Source organism: Bos indicus, chromosome 1 (genome assembly GCF_029378745.1).
Source record: "Bos indicus isolate NIAB-ARS_2022 breed Sahiwal x Tharparkar chromosome 1, NIAB-ARS_B.indTharparkar_mat_pri_1.0, whole genome shotgun sequence".
NCBI lineage: Eukaryota > Metazoa > Chordata > Mammalia > Artiodactyla > Bovidae > Bos > Bos indicus.
The window spans coordinates 83,508,221-83,533,985 of record NC_091760.1 but is presented as its reverse complement, the minus strand read 5'-3'; the positions used below and the strand labels follow the sequence as shown (position 1 = coordinate 83,533,985).

Here is a 25,765-nt window from a genome sequence, read left to right as displayed (position 1 = left end):
ATTCTTGGGCTTCCCTTGTGGCTCAGCTGGTAAAGAATCTGCCTGCAATGCAGGAAACCTGGGTTTGATCCCTGGGTTGGGAAGATCCCCTGGAGAAGGGAAAGGCTACCTACTCCAGTATTCTGGCCTTGAGAATTCCATGGACTGTATAGGTCATGGGGTCACTAAGAGTCAGACATGACTGAGTAACTTTTATATTATAATATTGTCCCCATTCTGAGTCTGAGAAAACTGAAGTTGAGAGTTGAATGACTTACCAGGGCTGTATGACTGGGGATATCAGAACCCAAATCCTTGAACTTTTAAGTTCAGAGCTCCTACTCTTTGGGTGTTTTAGTTGTTAAATTTAGCCCATCACATCCTGTATGTAGGGTAGGTATTGTTGTCTTCATTTTTCTGGCAAGGAAATCCAAGTTCCTAGTATGTAAACAACTTGCCTTAGTCCACACAGCCAGGAGTGATAGAGCCAGGACATGTGCCCAGATCTGTACGACTCCTGGGCTCATGCTCTTGTACCATGCTGCTTCTCCCTCAGTACAGGAGCCTTTGGGATTCAAGAAAACAGGCCAAGAGTGGATAGATAATTGCGGAGGTGAGAACCAAAGCTAACTAGACCTTTTGTCACCCACCCCTTCTCACCCCAGGCTGTGGAAACAGTGCCCTGAGCTACGAGCTATTCCTTGGGGGCTTCCCTGATGTGACCAGTGTGGACTACTCATCAGTAGTGGTGGCTGCCATGAGGGCTCGGTATGCCCATGTGCCCACGCTGCGATGGGAGACCATGGATGTGCGGGCACTGGGCTTCCCTAGTGGCTCTTTCGACGTGGTGCTTGAGAAGGGCACACTGGATGCCCTGTTGACTGGTGAACAGGATCCCTGGACTGTGTCCTCTGAAGGTGTCCACACTGTGGACCAGGTGCTAAATGAGGTGAGGGAGCAACAAGGGAAAGAGGGCTGTTCAAGAGCTGGGGAGGGTTTCCCTGGTAGTCCAGTGGTTAAGATTCCTCGCTTCCACTGAAGGGGGCATAGGTTTGATCCCTGGTTGGGGAGCTAAGACCCCACAGGCCACAAGGCCAAGAATAAATAAATAATTTTTTTTTTTTTTTAAAGAGCTGGGGATGAAGGGTTAAGGTTTTAGGAGACTTGAAGAACTTAGAAGCCAGAGGAGGCATGGTTTGGAGCAAGTAGTGGGTCACCTTCAGGATTCTGGTTACCTGAAGGAAGAGGATGTTAAGCTGGGTCAAGATTATAGGGGGCTGGAGTGGGCAGGCTCCCAGAGGTTGAGGACTGGATATTGAGTTGCCACAGAGATGAGGTTGTGGCCAGACCCCAGATAGAGAAGGTCAGCAGTTGAGAGGAAAGCAGTGCCCCCTGCATCTGACATCATTCCCATGCTCCTACCTATCTAAGATGTAGCCTGACACCCATGGAACAGCCAGAGGCAGAGAGGGAGCCTCAGCCTTTTGCCATGGAAAGCCGTGAGCTACTGGATGCAGGGTAGAACCTGAGGTCTCACTGGGAGGGGATCTGGTGCAGTACTGACCTTTAAGAACCTGGAGGTGGGCTTCTCACCAATGGCTTCTCTATCTGCCTTGCAGGTGAGCCGAGTGCTGGTCCCTGCGGGTCGGTTCATCTCATTGACCTCTGCTGCCCCCCACTTTCGGACAAGACACTATGCTCAAGCTCATTATGGCTGGTCCTTGAGGCATGCAACCTATGGCAATGGTTTCCAGTTTCATTTCTACCTTATGCAGAAGGGCAAAGAGCTCAGTGTGGCTCAGCTGGCCGTTGGGGCACAGATCCTCTCACCCCCTAGACCTCCCACCCCACCCTGCTTCCTCCAGGACTCAGATCATGAGGACTTCCTCAGTGCCATTCAGCTGTGAGGCCATAAACGTGGTCCTTCAGCCTCCCTTTCTGCTCCAGGCTCAAGTATTTGGTATTCCTGACTCAGGGTGGTCAAGTCCAAGGTGCTCACACCCCAGGGGCATCATGTCTAATATAGAGCTGATGGAAGCAACCCCACATGAAAAAAATACAGGTACAGACCTCTCTTGGATTCCCCAACTGCCTCCCCCACCATACTGAATCACCAGTAATTCATCTCCAGCACAACCCTTCTGCATGCCAGCCAGACTTGGACACTTACATCCCTGGGGCCTGCTACTGACCCCCATCCAACCTAGATTAATTGACAGAAGGCTGCAGACTTTGAATCTAGATTGCTTCTGACCCCAGCTCCAGCCCCAACTCTGGTGACCTATCCTGCTTAGGTTGTATTATTTACCCAAGGAGACCACGGTATTATGGTGTTTCCAGGCCAGACTGACCTGCCTTTTACTTGCCAACCCTTCTTTGCCAGTAACATGCACCTGAGATTCCCAAGTACCTTATCCCCTCCCTAAAAAGAACTGGAGCCATTTGGGGCTGACTTCTTAGCAAACCAAAGCAGCAGCTACACACACACACACACACACAGGGAGGTCTGTGTTTATTCACACACTCCTGGTACAGTGAGGATGGAGGAACATTTACAAAGGACACCCCCAGGGGTTGAGAACATCTCCAGGGCCACAGGTGTCATCCAAAGATGCAGTGCAGCCCCTGTTTGGAATCCCAGGGGCAGGACGCAAAGGTCCAAGGTAAAATCAGACCTGGGCCCTTGGAAGGTGATACCTTGAGGGGAGGAGGTCTGCCAGAGAGCCGCCTGGAATCAGGCATGGGCAGACTGGTCATGTGATTGGTTACCATGTTGGGGGCTTGTCCCATCCCAGCCTCAACATCCATCCTTTCTGCCAGGCGCAGAAGAGCGTGGCCGAGACCGTGGGGGGCAGGGCATGAACCATGAGGGGAATTAGTAAACAAAGAGTCGGATATAAAAATACAAATGTGCTGAGGAAGTCCCTTAGAAAGAGGCTGAGGCTGGGGTCACGCCAGACAGGGGTAGGGGTGAGGAGCGGCTGGGCTCGGAGGGGTGGGAAGCTCATGCAAATACGCAGCCAAACATCCCTGGCTGCGCGCGAGGTCCGACACCGGCAGGCAGTCGGTTTGCAGACCAGACCTGCCGGAGAGGGGGCGGGGCAGGGGAGCCGTGCGGGAGGGGACGGGCCGGGGGTTGAGGGCCGCGGGTCTCTGTCCGTTCCGGTGTGCGGGGTGGGGCTGCGGCCCGAGGTTCTAAAGTGCAAGAGCGCGGCGGCGGGCTCCGGGCCGGTCCGCGCCGCCGCTACCGCCGCCGCCGTGGTGCTGAAGCGGACAGCTCCGGAGTGCCTGGCGGCGGCGGCGGCAGCGACTGCAACCCAAAGGCGGCGCGGCCCTGCAGTCCCCGCCCGCGGGCGCCTGGGCCGGGGCGGGGGGCGACGGCAGCCGCATCGCCGGCCCGCGCTCCTGGCCGCCGCGGGGCTGGGCCCGGAGCCTGCCGCCTGAGCCGGCGCGTCTACACTCCGGACGGCGGCTTCTCCCCCATCCCCTTCAGCACGTCGTCTATCCGGTCATCCTCGATCACCACTGCGCAGGGAGAAAGCGCGTCAGCCGCGCGGCCTCGGGGGGCAGCGGCGAGAATTGGGCCCCGGGTCCTCGCGCCCCACTCAGCTACTGCCCGTGGCCCAGAGACGCCCCTGGGATCACTGTGCTACAGTGCCCTGCCCATCTGCTCTTTCCTGCCGATTCAACCCAAGGCCGACCCCCAGCTCCCATAGACCCGCTCCTCTCTTTGCGGAGGAACGCCCCTCTTCCTAAGACTCCAGCCGTTCAACCTTCCAGTCCAAACCCTCCCGCCGCCTGAGCTCTCCTACTTCCGAGCTGATCGGAAAGCTTTTGCTCATGGGATCCCCCTCTTCCACCCTCCCTTCAACAGGATCCTCTCCTCAACCCGAATCTCCATCTATTCCAGCCCTCTCCCCAACCTAACCTTGTGGTTTCAACCCCTCTTCCGATCCGGGCACCAACAGAGCCCCTTCCCCATGCAAACAACCAGGACAACCGAACCCCCCGCCCCACTGCCAACTCTCCAATGGGCATCCCTCCCCTCGCGAAGATTCTTCCGTAGCATACACCGTCTCAGCGTTTGATCCTGTAGAAGCGGCCAGTCGCCCAACGTCCCCACTTCAGGCAGCCCCGAATGCCCTGGTCGGCCCCTCCCCCTCGCCCGTGTGCCAAGGCTCTACTTCCAGAGGTGGCGAGCATCGAATCCGGGGCACTGCGTTCCCAGGAGAGGGGAAGAGGGGGACACAACACTGCAGCAGGGACCACCCTCTACCCGCCACCCCCCGCCCCCGCCCCAACCGCGGCTGGCTGCGCTGGTCTGCGGCAAGAGCTGAGGGCCCTTGGCGGGGAACTGCAGCCGGGGGGCGCCCGGGGGAGGATTTCTGGGTCAAGCGGCGACTTCGGGTCCCGGCCGTGTACCTCTCTTGGCTCGGCCGATCTGGCCCAGCTTGGGGGGTCGCTTGGCTTGGTTGCCCGCGAAGAAGGAGTTGGTGTCCTGCAGGCGACAGCTGAAAGAGAGGTCAGAGCCCTCGGGGTCGGCGCCGAAGCGGCCCATCTTGTCCTCGCTGTAGGGCAGGATCTCGGACATGGCGGGCGCGGGACTGCGGCGGGGCGCGGGCGGCGGGCTAGCTGCCGGACCGGCCCTCGCTCAGCAGGGGAGCCGGCGGAAGGATGAAGTCATGCAGCATCCGGGGCTGCGGAGCCAAGCGGGGCCTCCTCCCCCGCGCCTCCGCCTCCCCGGCCGCTGGGCAGGCGGCGGCGGCGGTGGTGGCGGCAGCGGGGACCGGGCGGGGGCGGTGAGCGGGGGGCGGGGGCGGCGGCAAGAGCGGAATGACGATGAGCGCCCGACTGCCGCAGAGCGGGGCGGGCGGGGCGCGGGGAAGGAGGGGCGGACAACCGGCCAGGGGTGGGAGGCAGGGAGGCGGGCCGGGGGTGGGGTGGGGTGTGTGTGTGTGTGTGTGTGTGTGTGTGTGTGTGCCTGGACCCGAGCGCCTCCGGCTTTCTGCGGAGATACGGGAGCGAAAATGGGGGGGGGGGGGTCCTGCCATTGGCGGGAGTGGCGCCTGGGCGAACCGTACCGGCCACAACGGGTGCAGGATCTGGCGGGGAGAGGCGGGACTGGGGGGAAGGCAGGAGCGACCCCGGCATGCGAGGGGCGGGAGGAGAGTCTTGCACACAAGCTCTGAGATGCTTCTAGAGGCACTGGGAATTGGGGAGCGGGTCGGGGCCGGAAGCAGGGCCAGCATTCGAAGCTGGGCGGACACCGGAAGCGTGGCGGGGGGAGAGTCGGATACGCGGGAAGGTGTGCGGGAACCCGCAGGACGCAGGAATAGCTCAGGCCAATGGGTGGTGTCCCCACTTTTGGCGCGCTCTCGTGTGGGATTGCTCTTCGGGTCTGAAACTGTTCATCTGGAGTCTGTTTCTGTGACCGCCTTCTGTTTCTGTCTGTGCCTATTTATTTGTCAGTCTAACTCGACGTCTCTGTGTCTCTGCCTTGGTGACCCATTTCTTTTTGTGTCGTAGTCTTTGTCTACGTCTCTCTTTTTTTTAATTTAAGCTATAATATTTTGAGAAAGACCTTTGCTTTACACAGCAGTAAAAAATTATGTATTGTACATGGCATGAGTATGTGACCAACTCTTTGCGACACCAGTGACTACTGTAGCCCGCCATGCTCCGTCCTTGTAATTTTTCAGGCAAGAATACTGGAGTGGGTTGCCATTTCCTACTCCAGGTGTCTACGTCTATCTCTTAAGTGTCTCTGTTCTTCTATATCCATGCTTGGGCTCTTGTGTGCCCCGGTGGTACTTGGGGGCCTCAGGAGCTGGGAGAACCGCAGGGCGCGGCGGGCGCTTTGAGCCCGAGTTTCGGCGCCAGCAACAGGGCTGGGGGTGCAGGTCTGCCTTGGTGCGCGCTTGTCGGCCCAGTTACCGAGACTCCTCCAAGGAGAGAGCCGAGATTAGTGCGGAAACTCGGGCTCAAAGCGCGCGCTGCGCGCTGCGGTTCTCCTAGCCCCAGAGGCCCGCGCGCTGCGCTAGCAGTGTAGGAGGAATGAATGACGGCGTCGCGGGGGGGCGCGCTGGCTGCAGGTGACGCGGGGAAGCCCGGAGCGCCTGAGGACGCGACGGGCGCCGGTGAGTCCGGAGGTAGAAGGGGAGGGATAGAGGGCGTCTCCGCCCTGGGTGCTGGGGATCACGTGACAGTTCTCGTCGCACCGAAGACCACGCACCCTCTTCTCTCCCACCTCTGGCCGTCAGCGGCGGCGTCACCTGCTTGCTGGCGGGCTGGGGCTCTGGCGCAATCTCTGGCCTTGGGGGAGGGAGGTGTCGCACATTCGGTGACAGTGACGACAGCGCTGATAAGGATAATAATCATCCGAATAATAATCATTAAGTCCATACTCAAGGCGAAGGGTTCTCTACCGTCGACGAAGCCCATTTCCTCTCCCTCTAAATCACATAGCTGGTGAGGCGCCTAGTGCTGGGTCTTCTTCCTCCAACAATTGTTAGTTGCAAGGACACAAAGGCGAATGCCATCATGGCTGCTCTAGGACGAGGCTCGGGAGTGCCAGAATTGCCTCTGTACAGCCTCACTCAAGACCAAAGACCTGAATGAAATTAAAGTTGTTCAGTCGTGTCCTACTATTTGTGACCCCTATAGTCCATGGAGGAGAAGGCAATGGCACCCCACTCCAGTACTCTTGCCTGGAAAATCCCATGGACCGAGGAGCCTGGAAGGCTGCAGTCCATGGGGTCGCTAGAGTCGGACACGACTGAGCAACTTCACTTTCACTTTTCACTTTCACGCATTGGAGAAGGAAATGGCAACCCACTCCAGTGTTCTTGCCTGGAGAATCCCAGGGACGGGGGAGCCTGGTGAGAGCTTCCCTGGTGGCTCAGAAGGTAAAGCGTCTGCCTGCAAAGCGGGTTCGATTCCTGGGTCGGGAAGATCCCCTGGAGAAGGAAATGGCAATCCACTCCAGTACTCTTGCCTGGAAAATCCCATGGACGGAGGAGCCTGATAGGCTACAGTCCATGGGGTCGCAAAGAGTCAGACACGACTGAGCGACTTCACTTTCATAGTCCATGGGATTCTCCAGATCAGAATACTGGAGTGGGTAGACTCACTTCTCCAGGGATCTTCCCAACCTAGGGATTGAACCCAGGCCTCCCGCATTGCTGGTGGATTCTTTACCAGCTGAACCACCAGGGAAGCCACCTGTACAGCCTCACTCAAGACCAAAGACCAAAGGCCTGTCCCTATCAAACCCTCCTCTGCTGTGTCCTGGTCTCTGGGATGAGGGCTGGAGCTGGAGGTGGAAGCCCTGTTGGGTGAGCAGAGTTTCCAGACCTGGAAGGACAGAAGAAGCTGGAGCTCAGGGTTACTAGGGGAGAGGCCAAAGAATTCCATCCCTACTGGAGGTTGTTCAGCCCTGGGTTCCAATCCAAGCTCTACCACTTCCTATGTGACCTTGAGCAAATAGTTTTCTAATTGACCCCACAATTAATTTTTTTAAATTAGTGAATTGGTACTCGTAACATTTTAGGGAGATATGGAAAATCACACAAAATCTTTCATATATACCATTCCAATCTTTTTCTCATGTATTTGCATAACATGCATACATACTTCTCTGAGCCTCCATGTTCTAGTATGAAGCCTAGAGATGATAGAGCCTACACTAACAGTTTTGTAGAAGAACTTGTTTTAAGGTGAAGTGACTTGTCTCAGGAGGTAATGCACTGCCCCTACCAAAAGTGATCAAGGGCCCATCTGGGTTCTTGCCAAGAATAAGATGAGAGCACTGGGTGGGGAATTGAAACATTTCTGGTTTCTCCTCTCAGAATGAGAGAGAATGGAGGAATAGCAATTTTGGAGTTTATTTGGTTAGTTCCTTCTTAAATAATCTTACTTCTGTAAGACATATGCTGCATTGTGATTATGGCATAAGTGCAAAATTGTAAAGATATAGTAATACGTGATTCAGCTATGTTGTGAAAATTTGGAGTGAGTTCATTTTTTTTTATAATTTTATTTATTTATGGCTGCACTGGATCTTCACTGCTGTGCATGGGCTTTCTCTAGTGGTTACTCTCTAGTTCTGTTGCATGGACTTTTCATTGTGGTGGCTTCTCTTGTTGCAGAGCACTAACTCTAGGCACAGGGGCTTCATCAGTAGTTGTGGCACTTCTCAGCATGTAGAATCTTCCCAGAGCAGGAATTGAACCCGTGTCCCTTGCATTGGCAGGCGGATTTGTTAACTAATGGACCACTTGGGAAGTCCAGAGTGAGTTCTTTAAATTATGATACTCTACTTAAATTCTGATGTTCTGCATCCCTGTCCATGAGATGAAGATTCATTTTCACAGGTAAAGTGAAGTAAAGTTTGTTTGGATTGTTCTGACAATGCATTGAATTTCTTTTGAAAGCCCCTCAAAACCTACTAGTGGGGAATCCATACGTTCTCAGCAGAATAATATGCCTTTCAACAGTTGCGTATTAATGACACTTTTATTCAAGCGGAAACTGTAGGCCTGTGTAGTGAGCTGGACAGGGTCTCGGAATAGACCTTATTTGAAAATAGGGTCTTTGCAGATGTTAATTAGTTAAATTAAGCTAAGGTCATACTAGATTAGGGTGCAGCCTTACTGGTGTCTTTGTAAGAAGATGACAAATGCACAAGACATATACACGCTTGGGAAGGCCTTGTGAGGAAGCAGAGATAGGACTGGTGTGGCTGCAAGCCAAGGAACACCTAGCATTGCTAGGAGCCACAAGAAGATGTAAGAGGCAAGGAAGGATTCTTCCTTAGGGCTTACTGAGGGAGCATGGCCCTGCCTAGATTTTGGACTTCTCACCTCCGGAACTGTGAGAGAGTAAGTTTCTGTTTTTCTTTTTAGTGTTTTTTTGTTGTTGTTGTTCTTTGTTTGTTTTCTGGCTGCACCCCAAGGCATTAGTTCCTTGACCAGGGATCAAACTTGCTCCTCCTAAAGTGGAAGCAGTGTCCTAACCATTGAACTGCCAGAAAATTATAAGTTAAGTTTGTAAGTTACAAGTTTCTGTTTTAAGCCATCCAGTTTGTGGTACTTTGTTACAGCAGTCCTATGAAACAAATACAATGTTACAAGTATTTCAGGGGTCATCCTTTTACATCTCTCATGATCATGTCTCTCCTTCCTTAAGCTCTCTGGGGACCCTTTGCTCTCACCCTGTCCCTCAAAGAAAGCCTATACCACGAAGGTATTTCTGGGATTCTTCTTTTTAGCAGAGGCTGATAAATCACAAAAAAGAATGAAGCAGATCTGTGTGGATTGACATGGTAAGATCTTTAAGACCTGTCAAAATATCACCAAATAACAAGTGTAGAGTATGATTTCACATGTGTGAAAAAGTATACACACATACCTATGCACACTTACACACACATACACAGTGTATTTAGATAAGTAAGTACATGTAAAAGAAAGAAATACATACCAAACTGCTGCTGCTGCTACTTCTAAGTCACTTCAGTCGTGTCTGACTCTGTGCGACCCCATAGACGGCAGCCCACCAGGCTCCCCCATCCCTGGGATTCTCCAGGCAAGAACACTGAGTGGGTTGCCATTTCCTTCTCCAACGCGTGAAAGTGAAGTCGCTCAGTCGTGTCCGACTCTTAGTGACCCCATGGACTGCAGCCTACCAGGCTCCTCCATCCATGGGATTTTCCAGGCAAGAGTACGGGAGTGGGGTGCCTTTGCCTTCTCCACCAAACTGCTAATAATGGTTATCTCTGAGAATGGTACAGGGATCCTGGCAGAATGAACTTCATCTTTTATTCTATATACTTCTGGAGTATATTACATTTGCAATAAAAGAGTTTTAGTGATTTTTTTTTTTTAAACTTTTGAAACCAATGGTATAGTCCATTTATCAAACATCACACTCTGACCTGAAACAAATCAGTTGACTTAAAAAGAGATTCATGGTTAAGAGCATGGAGTTTAGATTCAAAGCAAGAATCTTCCTTCTCCTTGATGTGTGACCTTTTTAGGTATGTTATTAAGTTTCTCCCATCTGGACAATGATATTGGTAGACTCTATCTTACTGAGTCATCATGAGGATTGAGTAAGTTAACATTCATAAAGTGCTTTGGTAGTGCTAGATAATAGAATTGTTAGCTCTTATGCAGAAAAGCATAAAGAAGTTAAAAGTAACCTCATTATTAGATACATTGATTAACATTTTGTTGCATGTCCTTTCAATCTTTTTTTTAACCTATGCTTTTATACTTTTTTGCTTCACAAAAATGAGATTTTATAATTATTTTTCTCTCCCACTTAACTCTATATGGAGACCATTTCCTGATAGTATTAACTCTTTTCCATCATTTGTAAATGATGGAATGTTTGGATGTGTGTATGTATGTTTGATTTATTTAACAAGACCTCTACCTTTGGACATTGAATCCCCTCCCATTTTGTTATTATAGATGGTGCTGAGATGAACATATGGTATAGGAGAAAAACGGCCCAAATATTTTGTAGCTCTTCCAATCAAGAAGTAGACTCTTCTTCTCCATCCCTAAATCTGATCATTTGACTTGCTTTTCTCAGTGGGGACCTTGGCAAATTTGATGCCAGTGGAGTCTTGAAAAGTGTTTATATACTGGAGCTTGCACGTTTTTGGTTGCTAGGAATTCTCATACCACCATATGAAGAAGCCTGGGCTAGCCTGGTGAAGGAGAGACCACATAGAGACTGGGCCCAGTCATCTCAGCTGAGGCCCAAACATGTAAATGAGGTCATTCAGCTAGGCCATTCAGCTCCTGGTGAGCTGACCCAGACCTGAAGAACCACACAATCAACCTACTGAACATGAAAAGTAATAAATGTTTGCTATTTTAATCCATTAAGTTTGGGCAGTCTGTTATTCATTCAAAGCTAATTGATACAAACATGCTATAGATAACATGCTTATTCCTAGAACAATTTCCTAGAATTCGACTTTCTAGGTAAAAAATTATGTACACATACCTGTTGATTCATATTGCCAAAAAGACTGTGTCAGTTTATAAGCCACCATCAAGACTGTGTCAGTTTATAAGCCACCAGCAATATATGAAGATGCTCACTTTCCCCATCTTTGTCAACATTGAGTACTAATGTGTATGTTATCTTCATGACTATATGGTTCTTATAAGTTAACACATAAAACATTTTCCATTCCTTCTCAATTCACAATCAATTTAGAGAAAAACTGACCTCATAAAATTAAACTTATAGGAAAATAAGAGCAGAAAATAGAAAAATAATAGAATGAGAGAATAAAACAGAGTCAAATATTATAAACACAGAGGAAGTAAAATAGAGTTATATAAAATAGAAGAATCTCCAAGCCTATGATACATAAGGTACTTAACATGTAGTCAGGAATAGTTGTGAATCTGATAAACTATCTGGGTTATGAAAGAGGCATGGAAAGGAAATATCCATTTAGGCCAAACCTAGTGAAACTGGAAATACTGTATGTAGAGGTACCAGCCTCTTTCTTATGTGGTTGCATTTAATTTTCACAGCAATACACTGAGTAGAAACGATCCCACCTTGATGAAGAAGAATGAAAGATCAGAGCTTTCAAATAAAGATTATATACCTGATAAAGAATGGAGCCCAGATTTGAATCCAGGTCTGTTTGGCTTGAAAACTATGTGCTTCCTCTTATTCATCCAGAGAAGATGTAGCAGAAGACTAGCAACTAATGTTGGGAGGAAGTATGTCCTCCTTTTGATTCATATTGCCAAACTGCTCTCCAAAGAGGAGTCAGATTGCCTGGCTTTGAATTTGAATTTCAGCTCTACTACTCACTAGCTGTGTATCTCAGCCCCTCTATGCCTCGGTTTCCTCACCTACAAAATGGCTTCACAAGCTTCATAAGCCATTTTGTGTGCCATGAAGATAAATGAGTGTGTTGATGTAAAAATACCTGGAACAGTGGCTGGCCATGGCACAGTGCTATATAAGCTTGCTACTTACAGTATGGTATTACAACAGCCATAGGACTATTTCTATGAGTCTGTTGCTGGAAAGTCCTTATAAAGAAGTTTGTTTCTACTCACATGGCCATGTCATGGTGGGATTTTCTATATGACAGGACTGACCCTGTGGCCATGTTTCCCTCCATCCAGGCTTGGGGGAAGTGGGAGAGGTCAGCAATGTGATGCCACATAGTCAACTTATTGAACATAAACTCCAGAGACCTGTCCCGTGTGGACAGGAGAAGGTTGTGCTGCTGCAGACCACAGTGCGGCTGGATGAGAAAGTTCCTTACTCAGGGAACCCTTGATTAACCTAGAACCCATGTTCCCATCTGGGAAACAGAACAGGCTTCCTCCAGCCATACAATTCTCATTTCCACCTATAGGATTTTAATAATAACTACACCAACAATAACAATAGCAGCGAGAATACCCTTTATGTGCCAGAAATTGTCCTAAGAATTTTACAAGTATTGTTTCATTTAATTCTCATCACCATCCTTTGAAATAGGTACTATTCTTATTTCCATTTTACCAGAGAGGAAATTGAGCCTGGATCCAGAATCTTTCATCCTAACTATGACACTGTACTGCCTCTTATTTGAGAACATGCAGTTTTGGGGTGAAAAATGCCAAAAGAAAGAAATCCAGCAGTTTCTCAGTCATACATCATTTACCCTTTCTCAGCCACAAGAGCATTTCAAAATTGTTAGAGATGCTCACAGCAAGATGTTTGAGAACTGAGGTTAGAGTCAAGACACGGGTGTGGATTTGCTGCCATTCCAAGCCTTCTCAGGTCAAATCCGAGAGAGGTGGGATGAGGATGAGGCACTTTTAAAAAATTTGTGTTTTTTTTTTTTAAAAAAAAAAAAACGACCAGACACTCTTCAGTGAAGCAGACTGCAACACCACCAGGCCTGATTAAGGAATGACAATATGGAAGGCAGATGGCAGATGCATAGACGCCACACTATTGCCTTTCAGTTAAATATTGCTTGGTGTTTTTTTTTTTTTTCTTGTAAACCTCCCAAATAAAGTGGTTTGCTTTTCTCAAGTTAGAAGTGTTAGCTCGTCTTTTCTTTAAATATCTGTGCATGGCTGTTTTTTTCCCTGCCGATTTGTCACCATCTGTAACCCTCCCTTTGTGAGATGATCTGATGACAACAATTATCTTGGAGAGTAAAAGTGCAGTCTTGAAGCAGCGTGTAAGGGTGGACTCAGAGGGTGCGCAGTGTGTGTATGCTGCCCAAGCACTGTGTGTGTGTGTGTGTGTGTGTGTGTGTGTGTGTGTGTGTCCAGAACCTCAGGGCAGAACACACGTTGTCTCTGGGTGCCTGGTAAGTGTATACCTTTTGTGTGAACATGCAGTCTGTGCGTGGTGTTGTGTGTGTGTGTGTTTGTGGACCGTGTGTTGGGCTGAGTGCCTGCCTGCGTACTTTGGGTCTATGTGCTCCCTGTATAGATACAGTGCTGACACCCTGAATGTGGGTCACCTCGGGCGTGCTGCTCTGTGTGTGTTGGCTGAAGAGGGGCAGTGCGGACAGCTGGGGGAAGACGTTCCCCTGAGAGCGTAATTTCTCAAAGGTGTTTGAAGGGGAAGGGGAGGGCCTGCAATTTCGGGGATTGAGCAGGGTTTTCGGTCTGGGTCAAAGAAATGTAAATTAAGGGAGGCTTGCAAGAGGGTGTTGCTTTGCGGTGCTGACCACAAAGCGGGGAGGGAGACTCGGAGCTTCTGGAGGGCGGGTGGCTCTGGCTGGGTGCAGCTCTGTGGGGCGGGCCGCGGGAGCCAGGACCGGGCGCCCGACTGATGGCGGGGCGCGGCCGGCGCGCTCCTCCCCTCCCCCACCCCTACCCGGAGCGCCGCGCCGCGGGGGGGAGGGGGGCGCCGGCAGGCGGGGGCGGTGGCGATGGCGGGCGGCGGCGGCGGCGGCGGGGGCCGGCCCCGGGCCGAGGCCACGGCCTGGGCGACAGCCAGCCGCCGGGAGCCCTAAGGTGCCGCCGGCCCCGACTCCAGCATGAGCGTCGCGCTGCAGGAGCTGGGCGGCGGCGGCAACGTGAGTGCGGGCCCCGGGCTCCGGGGGAGAGGACCAGGGGTGGAAGGAGCGGAGGGGCCCGCGGCGTTGGGAAGCGGCTCCGGCTCGCGGACTAACTTGACGGGCGGGGGTCGGAGGGACCCAGGCTGGCTGGAGGGAAGGGGCCCCGCACTTGAGGCAGGAGGGGCCCGGCCGGGCGAGGGGCGCCGGGGCAGGGCCGTGGGCGCGCAGCCCTCTCTGCCTGACCTGGGTCGGCGCCCCGACTGTCTGGCAGATGGTGGAGTACAAACGCGCCACGCTGCGGGATGAAGACGCTCCCGAGACCCCCGTAGAGGGCGGGGCCTCCCCGGACGCCGTGGAGGTGGGCAAGGGGGTCTTCCCTGTCTCACCAGGCCCCCCAGCCCTGGCATGACGCCCGGCACACCCAGGAGCTCTCTGGGTTGCCCTGGAGGGTCACTTGCCCCCACCTCAGCTCCGTCTCTGGCCTCTGCGCTAGGACTATGGGTGAGGCGACTCTAAGCCATGACGTTGCACAAAACAGGCTCAGGGCTCAACTCAGCCTGCCTCGTTGCCCCTGTGCCCCAAGTTAACCCTGTTAGCAGTCTTTGCTCCATGGCTCTGGAAACTGCCTGGGCCTTCACCCTCCAGGAGGACTTCTGTCGTCCGGTCGCCCACCTGAAGCTTGCTACTCCAGGTCCTCCTCTGTTCCCCAGGCGGGATTCCGGAAGAGGACCAGTCGCCTCTTGGGGTTGCACACCCAGCTGGAGCTGGTCTTGGCTGGTGTCTCTCTACTGCTGGCTGCCCTGCTTCTGGGTTGCTTGGTGGCCCTGGGGGTCCAGTACCACAGAGGTAGGTACTCCCACTCCTGTCACTAGCCCTCCTAGCTGTGGGGACTCTGGAGGCTGATGGGGGGAGACCTCAGCCAGCTGTCCTCTGGCCTCCCAACCTCCCTGTTGGGAGGGAGGGCCTCATGGCCTGTCGCAAAGCATTTGCCTCTCCCAGACCAACTGACGGTCCCCTACCCTCCCCACACCCCACCCCTCATGTCCCCTGCCGCAGACCCATCCCATAGCACTTGCCTCACAGAGGCCTGCATTCGAGTGGCTGGAAAAATCCTGGAGTCCCTGGACCGTGGAGTGAGCCCCTGTGAGGACTTCTATCAGTTCTCCTGCGGAGGCTGGATTCGGAGAAACCCTCTACCTGATGGGCGTTCTCGCTGGAACACCTTCAACAGTCTCTGGGACCAGAATCAAGCCATCCTGAAGCACCTGCTTGGTGAGTGGGCCTACCAGGGAAGCGTTGTATCAGGTACGTGCTTCGTGCCAGCACAGGGCTCGGCGTTTAGTAGGTACTCAATAAATGTCCAGGAATGAATAAGGGGATGACTGCCAGCCCTCCTGGGATAGGGATGCAGACACTGGGGGCTCCTGAATGGTGAAGTTGGGTTGAGGGAGCAGATCTCTGAGGACAGTGAAGGAACTCTCTGAACACTGAAGCATTGCTGAGGGGTTGTAGACACCAGGGAATCTGTTGGGCTTCGAGATCTTTCAGAGTCTCCCTGGACAAGGGATAGGAAGCTCTGCTCTGCTGTGGTTGACAGTCTTCCCATGTCTACATTAGGAGCAGTGCCCCCTTGAGAAGACAAGGAGAGGGATCAAGCAAGGATCCGGACCCCTCTCAGCAGTTAGCATGGTTGCCATCCAGACCTGTGTTCTCTCTGACAGAAAACACCACCTTCAACTCCAGCAGTGAAGCTGAACGGAAGACGCAGCGCTTCTACCTCTCCTGCTTACAGGTGGAGCACATCGAGGAGCTGGGTGCCCAGCCACTGCGAGACCTCATTGACAAGGTAGGCTCCTGGGGTAGGCTGTGAGTGGGGGAGCAAGACAAGCCTTGGGAGAGGATGTGGCCCCAGAGAGCTTCGGGGGCCTTGTGCCAGAGGTGCCACCATGGTCTCCACTCAGATTGGTGGCTGGAACGTTACGGGGCCCTGGGACCAGGACAACTTCATGGAGGTGCTGAAGGCAGTGGCAGGGACGTATAGGGCCACCCCCTTCTTTACTGTCTACGTCAGTGCCGACTCTAAGAGTTCCAACAGCAATATTATCCAGGTACTGGGCTGGGGAAGGGTGGAGAGGGACTTATGGACTATTTGCTGAGGCCACACTCCCTTCCCCTGTGATGGGCTGGCTGGGGTGGCCTCCCTGCACAAGAGTCCAGATTTCAGGGGGAGGGCTCACTGCTTATCTTACTGTTGCAGGTGGACCAGTCTGGGCTCTTTCTACCCTCTCGAGATTACTACCTAAACAGGACCGCCAATGAGAAAGTAAGGAGGATTCTCAGAATATCCACCCGACACCCTTGTTGAGTTGGGCTGATCCCTGTTTACTTTTCCCTTTGCTCAGGGTCAGAGTAGGGAAGGTGAGCCCATCCTGTCTCCCAGCCAACCCCCTTTCTTTTTTTTTTTTTCTTTTCTTTTAATTTATTTATTTTTGGCTCCACTGTGTGGGCATGCAAGATCTTAGTTCCCCAACCAGGGACTGAACTTGTGCCCACTCCCCTCAATACCCTGACTCCCCCAACACCCCCACCCCACCCCGTGCAGTGGAAGCTCAGAGTGTTGACAACTGGACTGCCAGGGAAGTCCCCCCTTCCTCCTTCTTTCTCTCTTCATTCTCCTCTCCCTGCATTCTTCCCTCGCTCCTTTCTACCTTTTCCTTCCTCCTTTCTTCTTCTCTTCTTTCCTTCTTTCCTTTTTCTTAGTTTTCCAGGAAAACACTTATAGGTACCCATTGTGAGGTGTATACTTCAAAGCCTCTGTCACAGGATGCTTTCAGTGCAGATGGGTTCATGGGCCTGGATAGCTGAGAGCAAGGCTCACAAGAGGGGCCTCTAGGGCTCAGGCGAGATCCAGCAGCTGGAGAAGTTTTCCTCAGGAGGTTGCATTTGAGCCAGGCCCTGCAGAATATCTCGGGCTGGGTGGGGCATGCCGAGTTTAAACAAAAGTGTTAAAGAAGGAAAATCTAAGGTGTGTTTGAACAACAGGAAGGGGTCCAGTTTGGCAAAGTGTAGAGCTCAAAGCAGATGAGAGGGTGGAAAGGTGGGTAGGGACTAGTTATTGAGGGGACCTGCAATGCTACACTGAGTTTACTGTATAGGCCCCAGAGAGCCACTGCATGCTCTGGGGCAAACCAGGACTGCCCCAGTGAGCAGTGCTTTGGGAAGGCAGTTTGGCTGGGTGTGAAAAGTAGATGCAAGAGAGGGAGTCTGGAGATCAGTTACTCAAAAGTGTCTGCAGTACTCCAGGCTCTGAGTCTCTGAGGACCCAAATGGAGGAAGTGGCAGAAGGAAAATCAGGAAGGGGAAGATGCAAGAGACATGCGTGTGTGCTAAGTGGCTTCAGTCATGTCTGACTCTTTGTGACCTGGTGGACTGTAGCCCACCAGACTCCTCTGTTCATGGGATTCCCGAGGTAAGAATAGTGGAGTGCGTAGCCAGTTCCTTCTCTAGGGGATCTTCCCAACCAAGGGATGGAACCCTTAGTCTCCTGAATTGGCAGGCAGGTTCTTTACCACTAGTGCCACCTGGGAAGCCCCACAAGAGACATAATTAAGTCCAAGTCATGAATTGTTAATGCCTGGATGTTAGAAGAGAGGAGATGAAAGAGGAAGAGATAAAGATAGTTGAGGCTGTGTGCCAGAATGATGGTGGGATGGAGTGGTCCTTAGAGAATCTGGGGTATTTACAGGGACAGCCAGTTTCAAGCACATTGTGGGTTGGGTGTTGCTATCACAGGAAAAGACAGACTTTGAAGTTAGACCTTGATTTTAATCCCAGCTTGGCAGCTTGGTGCAAGTTGATGAAGGTCTCTGAGGCTGTTTCTTCATTTGAAAAATGGGGATCATAGCATCTACTTCATTGCGTGCTTGGGGACAGCAGGAGGGTGCAGGTATATGATTCTGTATGTGGCAGACACTCGAAGTGGGAGTTGCCTGTTTCAGCGATGTGAGTGTGAGGGAGCTGGGCACCATCTCTCTGGAGAGGTCAGCAGGCAAATATGAAAGTTGAGTGGGGTTCTGAAGAGAGTACAGGCCTGGAGGGAGCCAAAGGCTTGAGGGGCCTCTCCTTAAAAGCCTAGACAAAGGCTTAGGAGAAGTGAGAGAGAGGCAAGACTGAGACTAGAAAGAAGGAGATCCTTGTATTTCAAGAGGCGGAGGGAGGAAGAGAGACTTCTGTGGAGCAAGGCAACCAGGAAGGGCTTTGTGCTTCTTCCATTCACCCCCAAACATTACCAAGCATCCCTCAGACAGACCCTCCACTAGCATGTGGTGAACAAGACACTGCCATTTAGTGGAGAAGGCAGGAAACAGGACACATGCAACTGTCCTGTGAACAGTTGCTGTTAGAGGAGAAGTGTGGCAATCCGAGAGTCCTTTAACAGAGAGCCAGCCTGGTCCTAGGGTGAGGGTAGGCTGTGGAGAAGAGAGAGAGAATCTAGGCAAAGGAAACGGCTGATGCAAAAGCTCTGAGAGGGGACAGGGTATGTCTTGTTGACAGATTAGAGAGGGGAGTGGGAGGGGAGAGTGGACCAAGTCCTTCTGGACAGGTTGGTAGAGTCCTGTTATACATAAACACTATGGGTCAAGTTTAGCATTGATCCCAAAAGAAATGGAAAGAGAATCTCAAAAGTGGGGAGTGGTGTGGAACAGATTTGTGGTTTTCATGTCACCTGAGTCAGGGGAGGAAGGAATTTTGAGAATTCAGGAGAGAACCACATGGTCGACTCAGCTTTTAGTGTGTTACCAGTTTTCTTGAGTAGGAAGTCTGTGATTACATCTTGGGGAAGCTGCAGCGCCAGAGGTTTCTTATCCTATCTTATCTGCAGAGTTCAGGTGATCCAGTGTTTAGGACTCCATGCTTCCAATGCCAGTGGCCCAGATAAGATCTTGAAAGCTGCATGGTGTAGCCGATAAATAAATAAATAAAAGTAAGTCTTAAGGAGAAAGTAAGGAGGTAGGGAGAGAGGGGTGAGTTGGGGAGGGGTTGGCAAGATCACTGGTTGAACCAAACATCCCCCTTAGTAGCTGGGATGACTGGAATTGGTACTCAGACTTCTTCTGACATCAGCAGCAAGGAAGAGGGGAGGTGGGAAAAGGGAGATATTTCGAAGTGCAGAGAATGGAAGAAGAGATGGCCTTTGGCAGTTAAAGGAGCCCAGGGTGGGGCAAAAGTGAAAGTGGTCCCTGGGAGGTCCATAGGAAGTCAGTGCTGAGCAGGGCTGAGGGTCTGTGTACAGGATTTCATCCATCAGTCAACAATATTTATTGAGCACCTACGATGTGCTAGATGCTGTGCTAGAGCCTGAGAACACAGTGGAGAACAGAGCACACAGCCCCTGCTCCTGTGCAGCTCAAGTGGCAGCAGGGGCTAGGCGACATGAGTTTGTTCTGAGCCCAGGCAGTGCTGGGGCTGTGGCCCTGGAGTCATGGAGCCTGGGCCACATTTGGACTCTGCCATCTGCTTGTTGATGGTATGAATCAAGAAGTCATGTTGTCTGTAAAACGGAACCTAGTACTCACTTTATGGGGTTGCCTGGGCTCTGGTGGCAGGGGAGGTGGGAGATATATGTAAAGCCCCAGCAGAGAATTTGATACATGTACATACATGGAGTCACTACATATTTTTTCTCTGTGTTTTTTTCCCCCTTCGAGGCCAGAAGGGAAGGCAGCAAGTCTGAAGTCTGGCAGGATGGGAGGTAGAAGGGAATGAAAGCCAAATGTAGACCGAATTCCTCCATGGGGCCCACCCAGCTGTTAAGTGAAGGCACATGGTCACTGATGGGCTGGGAAAAGTAGAAGGGCTTCAGGAAATGAGAAGGGCAGAGGGATATGGGAAGCAGGGCCACTGGACAGAGCCTATTCTGTGCTAGGCCCTTTTCCAGGCCTTTGGGATACAGTGGGAAATACTCCTCTGTAACCTGGAATGGTGCTCTCCTGGAATTTACCTTTTCCTTGGGTAAACAGATGATGAGCAAGGGCACAAATAAATAAAAAAAGATCCTAGCAGATGGTGATAAGCAGTATGGCAGAAACGATGAGGGTCATCTCAGAGAGCTTATTTGAGGAAGATCCACAGAAGAAACGGTGCGCAGGGGCAGCAGCTGGAACAGTCCTCTCGGCCTGCAGGACTTGTTGCTGGGCTCTGAGGATGACTTGGGGCCCCGACAGGTGCTTACTGCCTACCTGGACTACATGGAGGAGCTGGGGATGCTGCTGGGCGGACAGCCAACCTCCACTCGGGAGCAGATGCGGCAGGTGCTGGAGCTGGAGATACAACTGGCCAACATCACGGTGCCCCAGGACCAGCGGCGGGATGAGGAGAAGATCTACCACAAGATGAGCATCGCGGAGCTGCAGGTGGGGCAGGCAAGGAACTGACACCACTGGAAGGGGTCAGCCCCCAGCCCAGGCCACCCAGCTCCCCTTTGTGCTGTCTACCTGAGACAGACAGTCCTCTCCTTGTTTCCCTGCTGTTTCTGAGCTTCCCGGCTGTACCATTGCTATCCTGGAAAGAAAAATAGTGTCCATTTTAGGGCACCCCCACTGGGCCATCCTTTGGTCCCTTTTATGTTGCCTGGGGTTGCATAGAGGGATTATGTTAAAAATCTGTAACAACTTGTACAAGATGCCCACAAAACAGTCAGAAGAGAAATGGAAGCATCCCCTGGAAGGCCCTTACTGCACCAGGTATCAACCTCTTAGTCTTTGGATTATGGAGAAGTTGGGTAAGGGGGGTTCTGGAGGAGAGGCCAGGTATGTAGGGACCCTGCATGGTGTCTGGGGAGTTGATCCAACTGTTTGAAAAATATTTGAAAATCTGTAGCCCAACTAACGGAGAAGGCAATGGCAACCCACTCCAGTACTCTTGCCTGGAAAATCTCATGGATGGAGGAGCCTGGTAGGCTGCAGTCCATGGGGTCGCTAAGAGTCAGGCACGACTAAGTGACTTCACTTTCACTTTTCACTTTCATGCATTGGAGAAGGAAATGGCAACCCACTCCAGTATTCTTGCCTGAAGAATCCCAGGGACAGAGGAGCCTAGTGGGCTGCCGTCTATGGGGTCGCACAGAGTCAGACACGACTGAAGTGACTTAGCAGCAGCAGCAGCCCAACTAAATATCAGAGATGGTTGTTTTCCATGTATAGTAAGTGACAGGGTTCCCAGATTGAAGCACACTTAGGCCTAAAAATGGGTTTACTTTAGGAAGGGGCCATCAAGCAGCTGGTAGCTGTTGCTGTGGTGATGGAAAGGGCTCCCAGCTCCAGTGTACCAGTAGGGGAGGGGTCTGCCGAAAGCCAAGGGGCAGGGAGGCTTGAGACTTTTTGCTCACAGGCCCTGGCACCCTCCATGGATTGGCTGGAGTTTCTGTCCTTCTTGCTGTCACCGCTGGAGCTGGGTGATTCTGAGCCTGTGGTGGTGTATGGGACGGATTATTTGCAGCAGGTGTCGGAACTCATCAACCGCACAGAGCCAAGGTTGCGGGGAGCCCACAGTGTCTGGGGTGGGGTTCAGGGCTCTGTGCAGGCTATTCTCCTAGGCTGGGGCTTCAGGGGGCCCACTGTGGTCTCTGTTCCCATACCTTGCTCCACCCCAACTTTTACAGGCAGGTGTGTGGTCCCAGGATCAGAGAGAGGGATTCTGGGAGAACGCCCATGAATGACTCTAAGGGATTCCTGTTATCTGCATGTTGGTAGAGCTGGTTTTGTGGGGGTGGAAATGGTTCCTGCCTTTATCTTATGTTCTGGTCACTTATATACCAGTGTCCTGAACAATTATCTGATCTGGAACCTGGTACAGAAGACAACTTCAAGCCTGGACCACCGCTTTGAGTCTGCACAAGAAAAGCTGCTGGAGACCCTCTATGGCACCAAGAAGGTGGGTTTTCTAACTCTGCTCTCACCTTCCAATCCAGTCAGGCTGATGCTTCACAGCCCCTGTGTGTCAGATACCATTTAATTTACATGTGGAGCACATGACTGAGATTCAAGCTAACTTAGCTTCCAGTCCAAACTCCTCCATTTTTTGGCCCATGGGACCTTGAGCATATCTCCACCACCATTTTGTCTCTTCATTTCTGGGTTGGAGAAACAGAAACTTCTTGTGGGGTTGTTATGAGGACTGAATTCACATAAGTGAAGTACTTACCAGTACACGCTATGTGTAGGCACTCAACTTTGATAATGAGAGTGAAGAAGAAAATGAATAAGTGCCGTTCTCAGTTTCAAGAAGCCCTGTTAAGTGGGGGAAGGAGATACATAAACAGACATTATATTCTGAGGTGCTCACGCTGAATGAAAGACCTTCTTTGTGATGTAGGACAGAGGTGGGGTAGCACGTTTTACCTGGGCGTGGAGTAATGGAAGGGAGAAGGGCATTCCGGGCTGAAGGAGTAGGATGCGCAGATCCCAGAGGCCAGGAGGAGTGTGGTGGTGTTGCCTGTGTTCTGGCATGACTTTGAGGAGAGGGCACCCGAGAGGCTGAGGCTGGTGAGGCTGGCCTGGGGTGATCCATAGAGGGACCTGAATGCTGTGCCTACGGAGCCTGGCCTTTCTTTCAGGGATGGAGAACCTGGGACAGTTTTAAGCAGGGGTGTAACTGGTTGGATTTATATATTAGGTCATCTTTCTGCAGCTAAATGGAAGACAGATGGTGGGGAGTGACAGGGGAGGGGGATGAGAATGGAGTTGGACTGTCTAGTTAGGAGGCCACTGAAATCTTCAGACAAGAGATGATAGTGTTATAGGGCAGGGAAGTGGCAAAGGGTGGATGGAGGAGATGATTAAGAAGCAGAGTTATTAGAATCTGGTGATAGACTGAATGTGGAGCTCGGGAGATGCAGGAACCTGTGACTCCCAGGTTTCTGGCATGTGGGACTGACTGGATGTAAGACTGAGATGTACAGCTGGGTAAGAAACATCTGGACCCCAGTGGGCCTCTGAGAAACCAAGAGGAGGAGAGTGCTGAGAACAGAGTGGGCAGCGTACATGTGCCTCCTGAGGTTTCACTGCTGGGGTTCGCATGCTTTGCAGTGTTGCTCTTCATTTTCCCTGGAGTCTGAGGGAGAGATGGCACCCCAAACCCAGGGCTCTGATGTGCGGAGCTGAGAGGGGCTGGCCCCAGAGACAGAGAAAGACCCTCAGACTGGAGGACAGAGCCATCTCTAGGGACCCGCTCTTTCCCCTTCCAGTCCTGTACACCGAGGTGGCAGACCTGCATCTCCAACACCGACGATGCTCTTGGCTTTGCTCTGGGCTCCCTCTTTGTGAAGGCCACATTTGACCGGCAGAGCAAGGAAATTGTGAGTCTTCAAGGTCCTTCCAACACTACCCTTCATTTTAGTTAAAATTCACTGCCTCTATTTGTATGTACATAAAGGGAAAAAAGGCTTCCCAGGTGGCTCAGTGATAAAGAATCTACCTGCCAATACAGGAGATGCAGGTTTGATCCGTGGGTCAGAAAGATCCCCTGGCGAAGGAAGTAGCAATCTACTCCATTATTCTTGCTTGAGAAATCCCATGCACAGAGGAGTCTGGCGGGTGTCCATGAGATCACAAAGAGTTGGATACGACTTCAGGACTAAACAACAACAGGGAAAAAACTGGGAGGGAATTTATGGTGATTACTTTCGGTGGTTGGGGTTATGAGGGATTTTTTTTTTCTTTTATAAGTTTTCTGTATTTTCCAAGTTTTCTACAATGAGTTATGTTACCTATATAATTAGAAAAATAATATTTATTTATTTATAAGGAGATGATGTTTGTGCTTCAGATACTACCTACAAGGATGTAAGTGGCAGTGTTGCTTATAATAGGCAAAAATGTATCCTTTGTCCCTGGTCCACCCTAGTGCCCCATCCCTGTTCTTCCAGATTCTTGAAATAAGGCTGAGCATCTGGAGAGGGTGAAAAAGAAACATGATTTGTCTTTTATTACCTACAAAGATGTAAGTGGCAGTGTTTATAATAGGCAAAAATGACAGCAGCTTAAATGTCCAATATAGAGGACAGGAAGAACAAATTGTGACTAGGGTGGATTATAAGGCAGCATTAAACTGATGATTGTTAAGTGAAAAAAAAGGTTTTTTATATATATATATATGTTGCACAACATAATTCTATATTATATATGAATATCCCATCAGGGAAAGACATTAGAAATAGGTAATCAAAATGTTAGAGTTATCTCTGAGTGATAGGATTGTTTTGTTTTTTTTTTTGGCCGTGCCGTGTCACGCAGGACGACCAGGGATCAAAACCTTGCCCTCTGCATTGGGAGTCCAGAGTCTTAACCACTTAGGCTGCCAGAGAAGTCCCTGAGGGATAGGGTTTTTAAATGATCTATTTTCTTCGACTCCTTTCAGTTTTCCAGTTTTCTGCTATTAATGCCTGCCTTTTACAATCAGATAAAAATCAAAGCACTATATTAAATTATAATGTTAATTCAGTTAACTTATTAGTTTTTTTGATTCATTTGGAAAAAAACCATGACAGTCCCAGTGCTTTCACGAATCACGTGTCTTTCTCATCCTCTCCGGATGCTCAACCTTATTTCAAGAGTCTGGAAGGACAGGAATGGGGCACCAGGGTGGACAGGGACAAGGATGCATTAATGTGTGTGGGAGGCTGACTTGTGCACCCTCCCTCCCAGGCAGAGGGGATGATCAGCGAGATCCGAGCCGCCTTTGAGGAGGCTCTGGGACACTTGGTTTGGATGGACGAGAAGACCCGCCAGGCAGCCAAGGAGAAAGTGAGCAGTGGCCAGGGTTGGGGCGCCATCTGGAGGTGAGGATGGAGAATACAGTTTTGGGGGGGGCCTGGGGAGGGAAATCCTTAACCTGGTCTCTTCAGGCAGATGCCATCTATGATATGATTGGTTTCCCGGACTTCATCCTGGAGCCCAAAGAGCTGGATGATGTTTATGATGGGGTGAGTACCTGCCTGTGAGTACTGAACCTTAGCTCTGTGGAGGTGGGGTGGGGCATAGGGCTCAAGCACTGCAAGGGCAAGAGGTGCTTGCTGGTTCCTTTCAGAGGCAAATGCTGGCTCTGTGCCAGGCTGCAGGCTGGACAGCAGCAGAATGCAGTGTTTACAAATAGAGTTTTGCAGTCAAACCTGTTTCTACCCAACTGTAACCTTGGACAAGTTATATAACCTCTCTGGGCCTCAGTTTCTTCATCTGTAAAAGGGGGTCCTGTTAGCACCTACCTGATAAGATTGTTGTGATAATCAAAGGAGACAGTATATAAAAAAATAAAGTACCTGCAAAATAATATTGACAAGTTATTATTTGTTAGCTATTTTACACCCATTTTACAGCTGAAGAAACTGACGCTCAGAAAGCTGCTAACTAGTAGCCAAACTGGGACTATTACCTTCTCTAATGTGTTCTCTCGCTTGTTTTCTACTTCTGACCATTCCCATAGTATGAAGTATCTGAAGATTCCTTCTTCCAGAACATGTTGAATTTGTACAACTTCTCTGCTAAAGTGATGGCTGACCAGCTCCGCAAGCCTCCTAGCCGAGACCAGTAAGAATGGGAGCTGCCGACGCTTGGGGCAGCAGGAGAGGTGGGGGAAGTTTTCAGAGTAGACAGAGGGGGATGGCAAGATGGATCCCAAATGAGGCACCAGGTTCTGGTAGGATGTAGGTCAGGCTGCTGGACATCAGGAGAGTCA

At 51.0% G+C, this 25,765-nt stretch overlaps 2 protein-coding genes across 8 annotated transcripts in view; one reads left to right on the top strand and one right to left on the bottom strand.

Moving 5' to 3' along the window:
- The window catches only part of ECE2 (endothelin converting enzyme 2), a 32,565-nt gene that overhangs the window by 4,213 nt on the left and 2,587 nt on the right, over nt 1-25,765 (top strand). Inside the window, exons 2-15 of one of the 7 annotated variants that reach the window (XM_019958709.2) lie at nt 645-928; nt 14,307-14,393; nt 14,746-14,881; nt 15,092-15,307; nt 15,757-15,881; nt 15,997-16,143; nt 16,293-16,358; nt 20,260-20,448; nt 21,425-21,567; nt 21,853-21,967; nt 23,280-23,390; nt 24,739-24,837; nt 24,939-25,016; nt 25,514-25,617. In XM_019958709.2, coding sequence (XP_019814268.2) covers nt 645-928; nt 14,307-14,393; nt 14,746-14,881; nt 15,092-15,307; nt 15,757-15,881; nt 15,997-16,143; nt 16,293-16,358; nt 20,260-20,448; nt 21,425-21,567; nt 21,853-21,967; nt 23,280-23,390; nt 24,739-24,837; nt 24,939-25,016; nt 25,514-25,617 — 1,900 coding nt within the window. Of the gene's footprint in view, nt 1-644; nt 929-1,598; nt 1,914-13,432; nt 13,584-13,920; nt 14,054-14,306; nt 14,394-14,745; nt 14,882-15,091; nt 15,308-15,756; nt 15,882-15,996; nt 16,144-16,292; nt 16,359-20,217; nt 20,449-21,424; nt 21,568-21,852; nt 21,968-23,279; nt 23,391-24,738; nt 24,838-24,938; nt 25,017-25,513; nt 25,618-25,765 lie in introns of those variants that run through there. The other 6 variants (XM_070790864.1, XM_070790853.1, XM_019958690.2 and 3 more) reach the window with 6 other exon arrangements.
- On the bottom strand, nt 2,475-4,775 carry CAMK2N2 (calcium/calmodulin dependent protein kinase II inhibitor 2). Its single transcript, XM_019958715.2, has 2 exons — nt 4,402-4,775; nt 2,475-3,504 (listed from the first exon to the last, which is right to left on the bottom strand). The coding sequence occupies exons 1-2, from the start codon at nt 4,568-4,570 to the stop codon at nt 3,434-3,436; spliced, it is 240 nt and encodes a 79-aa protein (XP_019814274.1). The 5' UTR covers nt 4,571-4,775; the 3' UTR covers nt 2,475-3,433.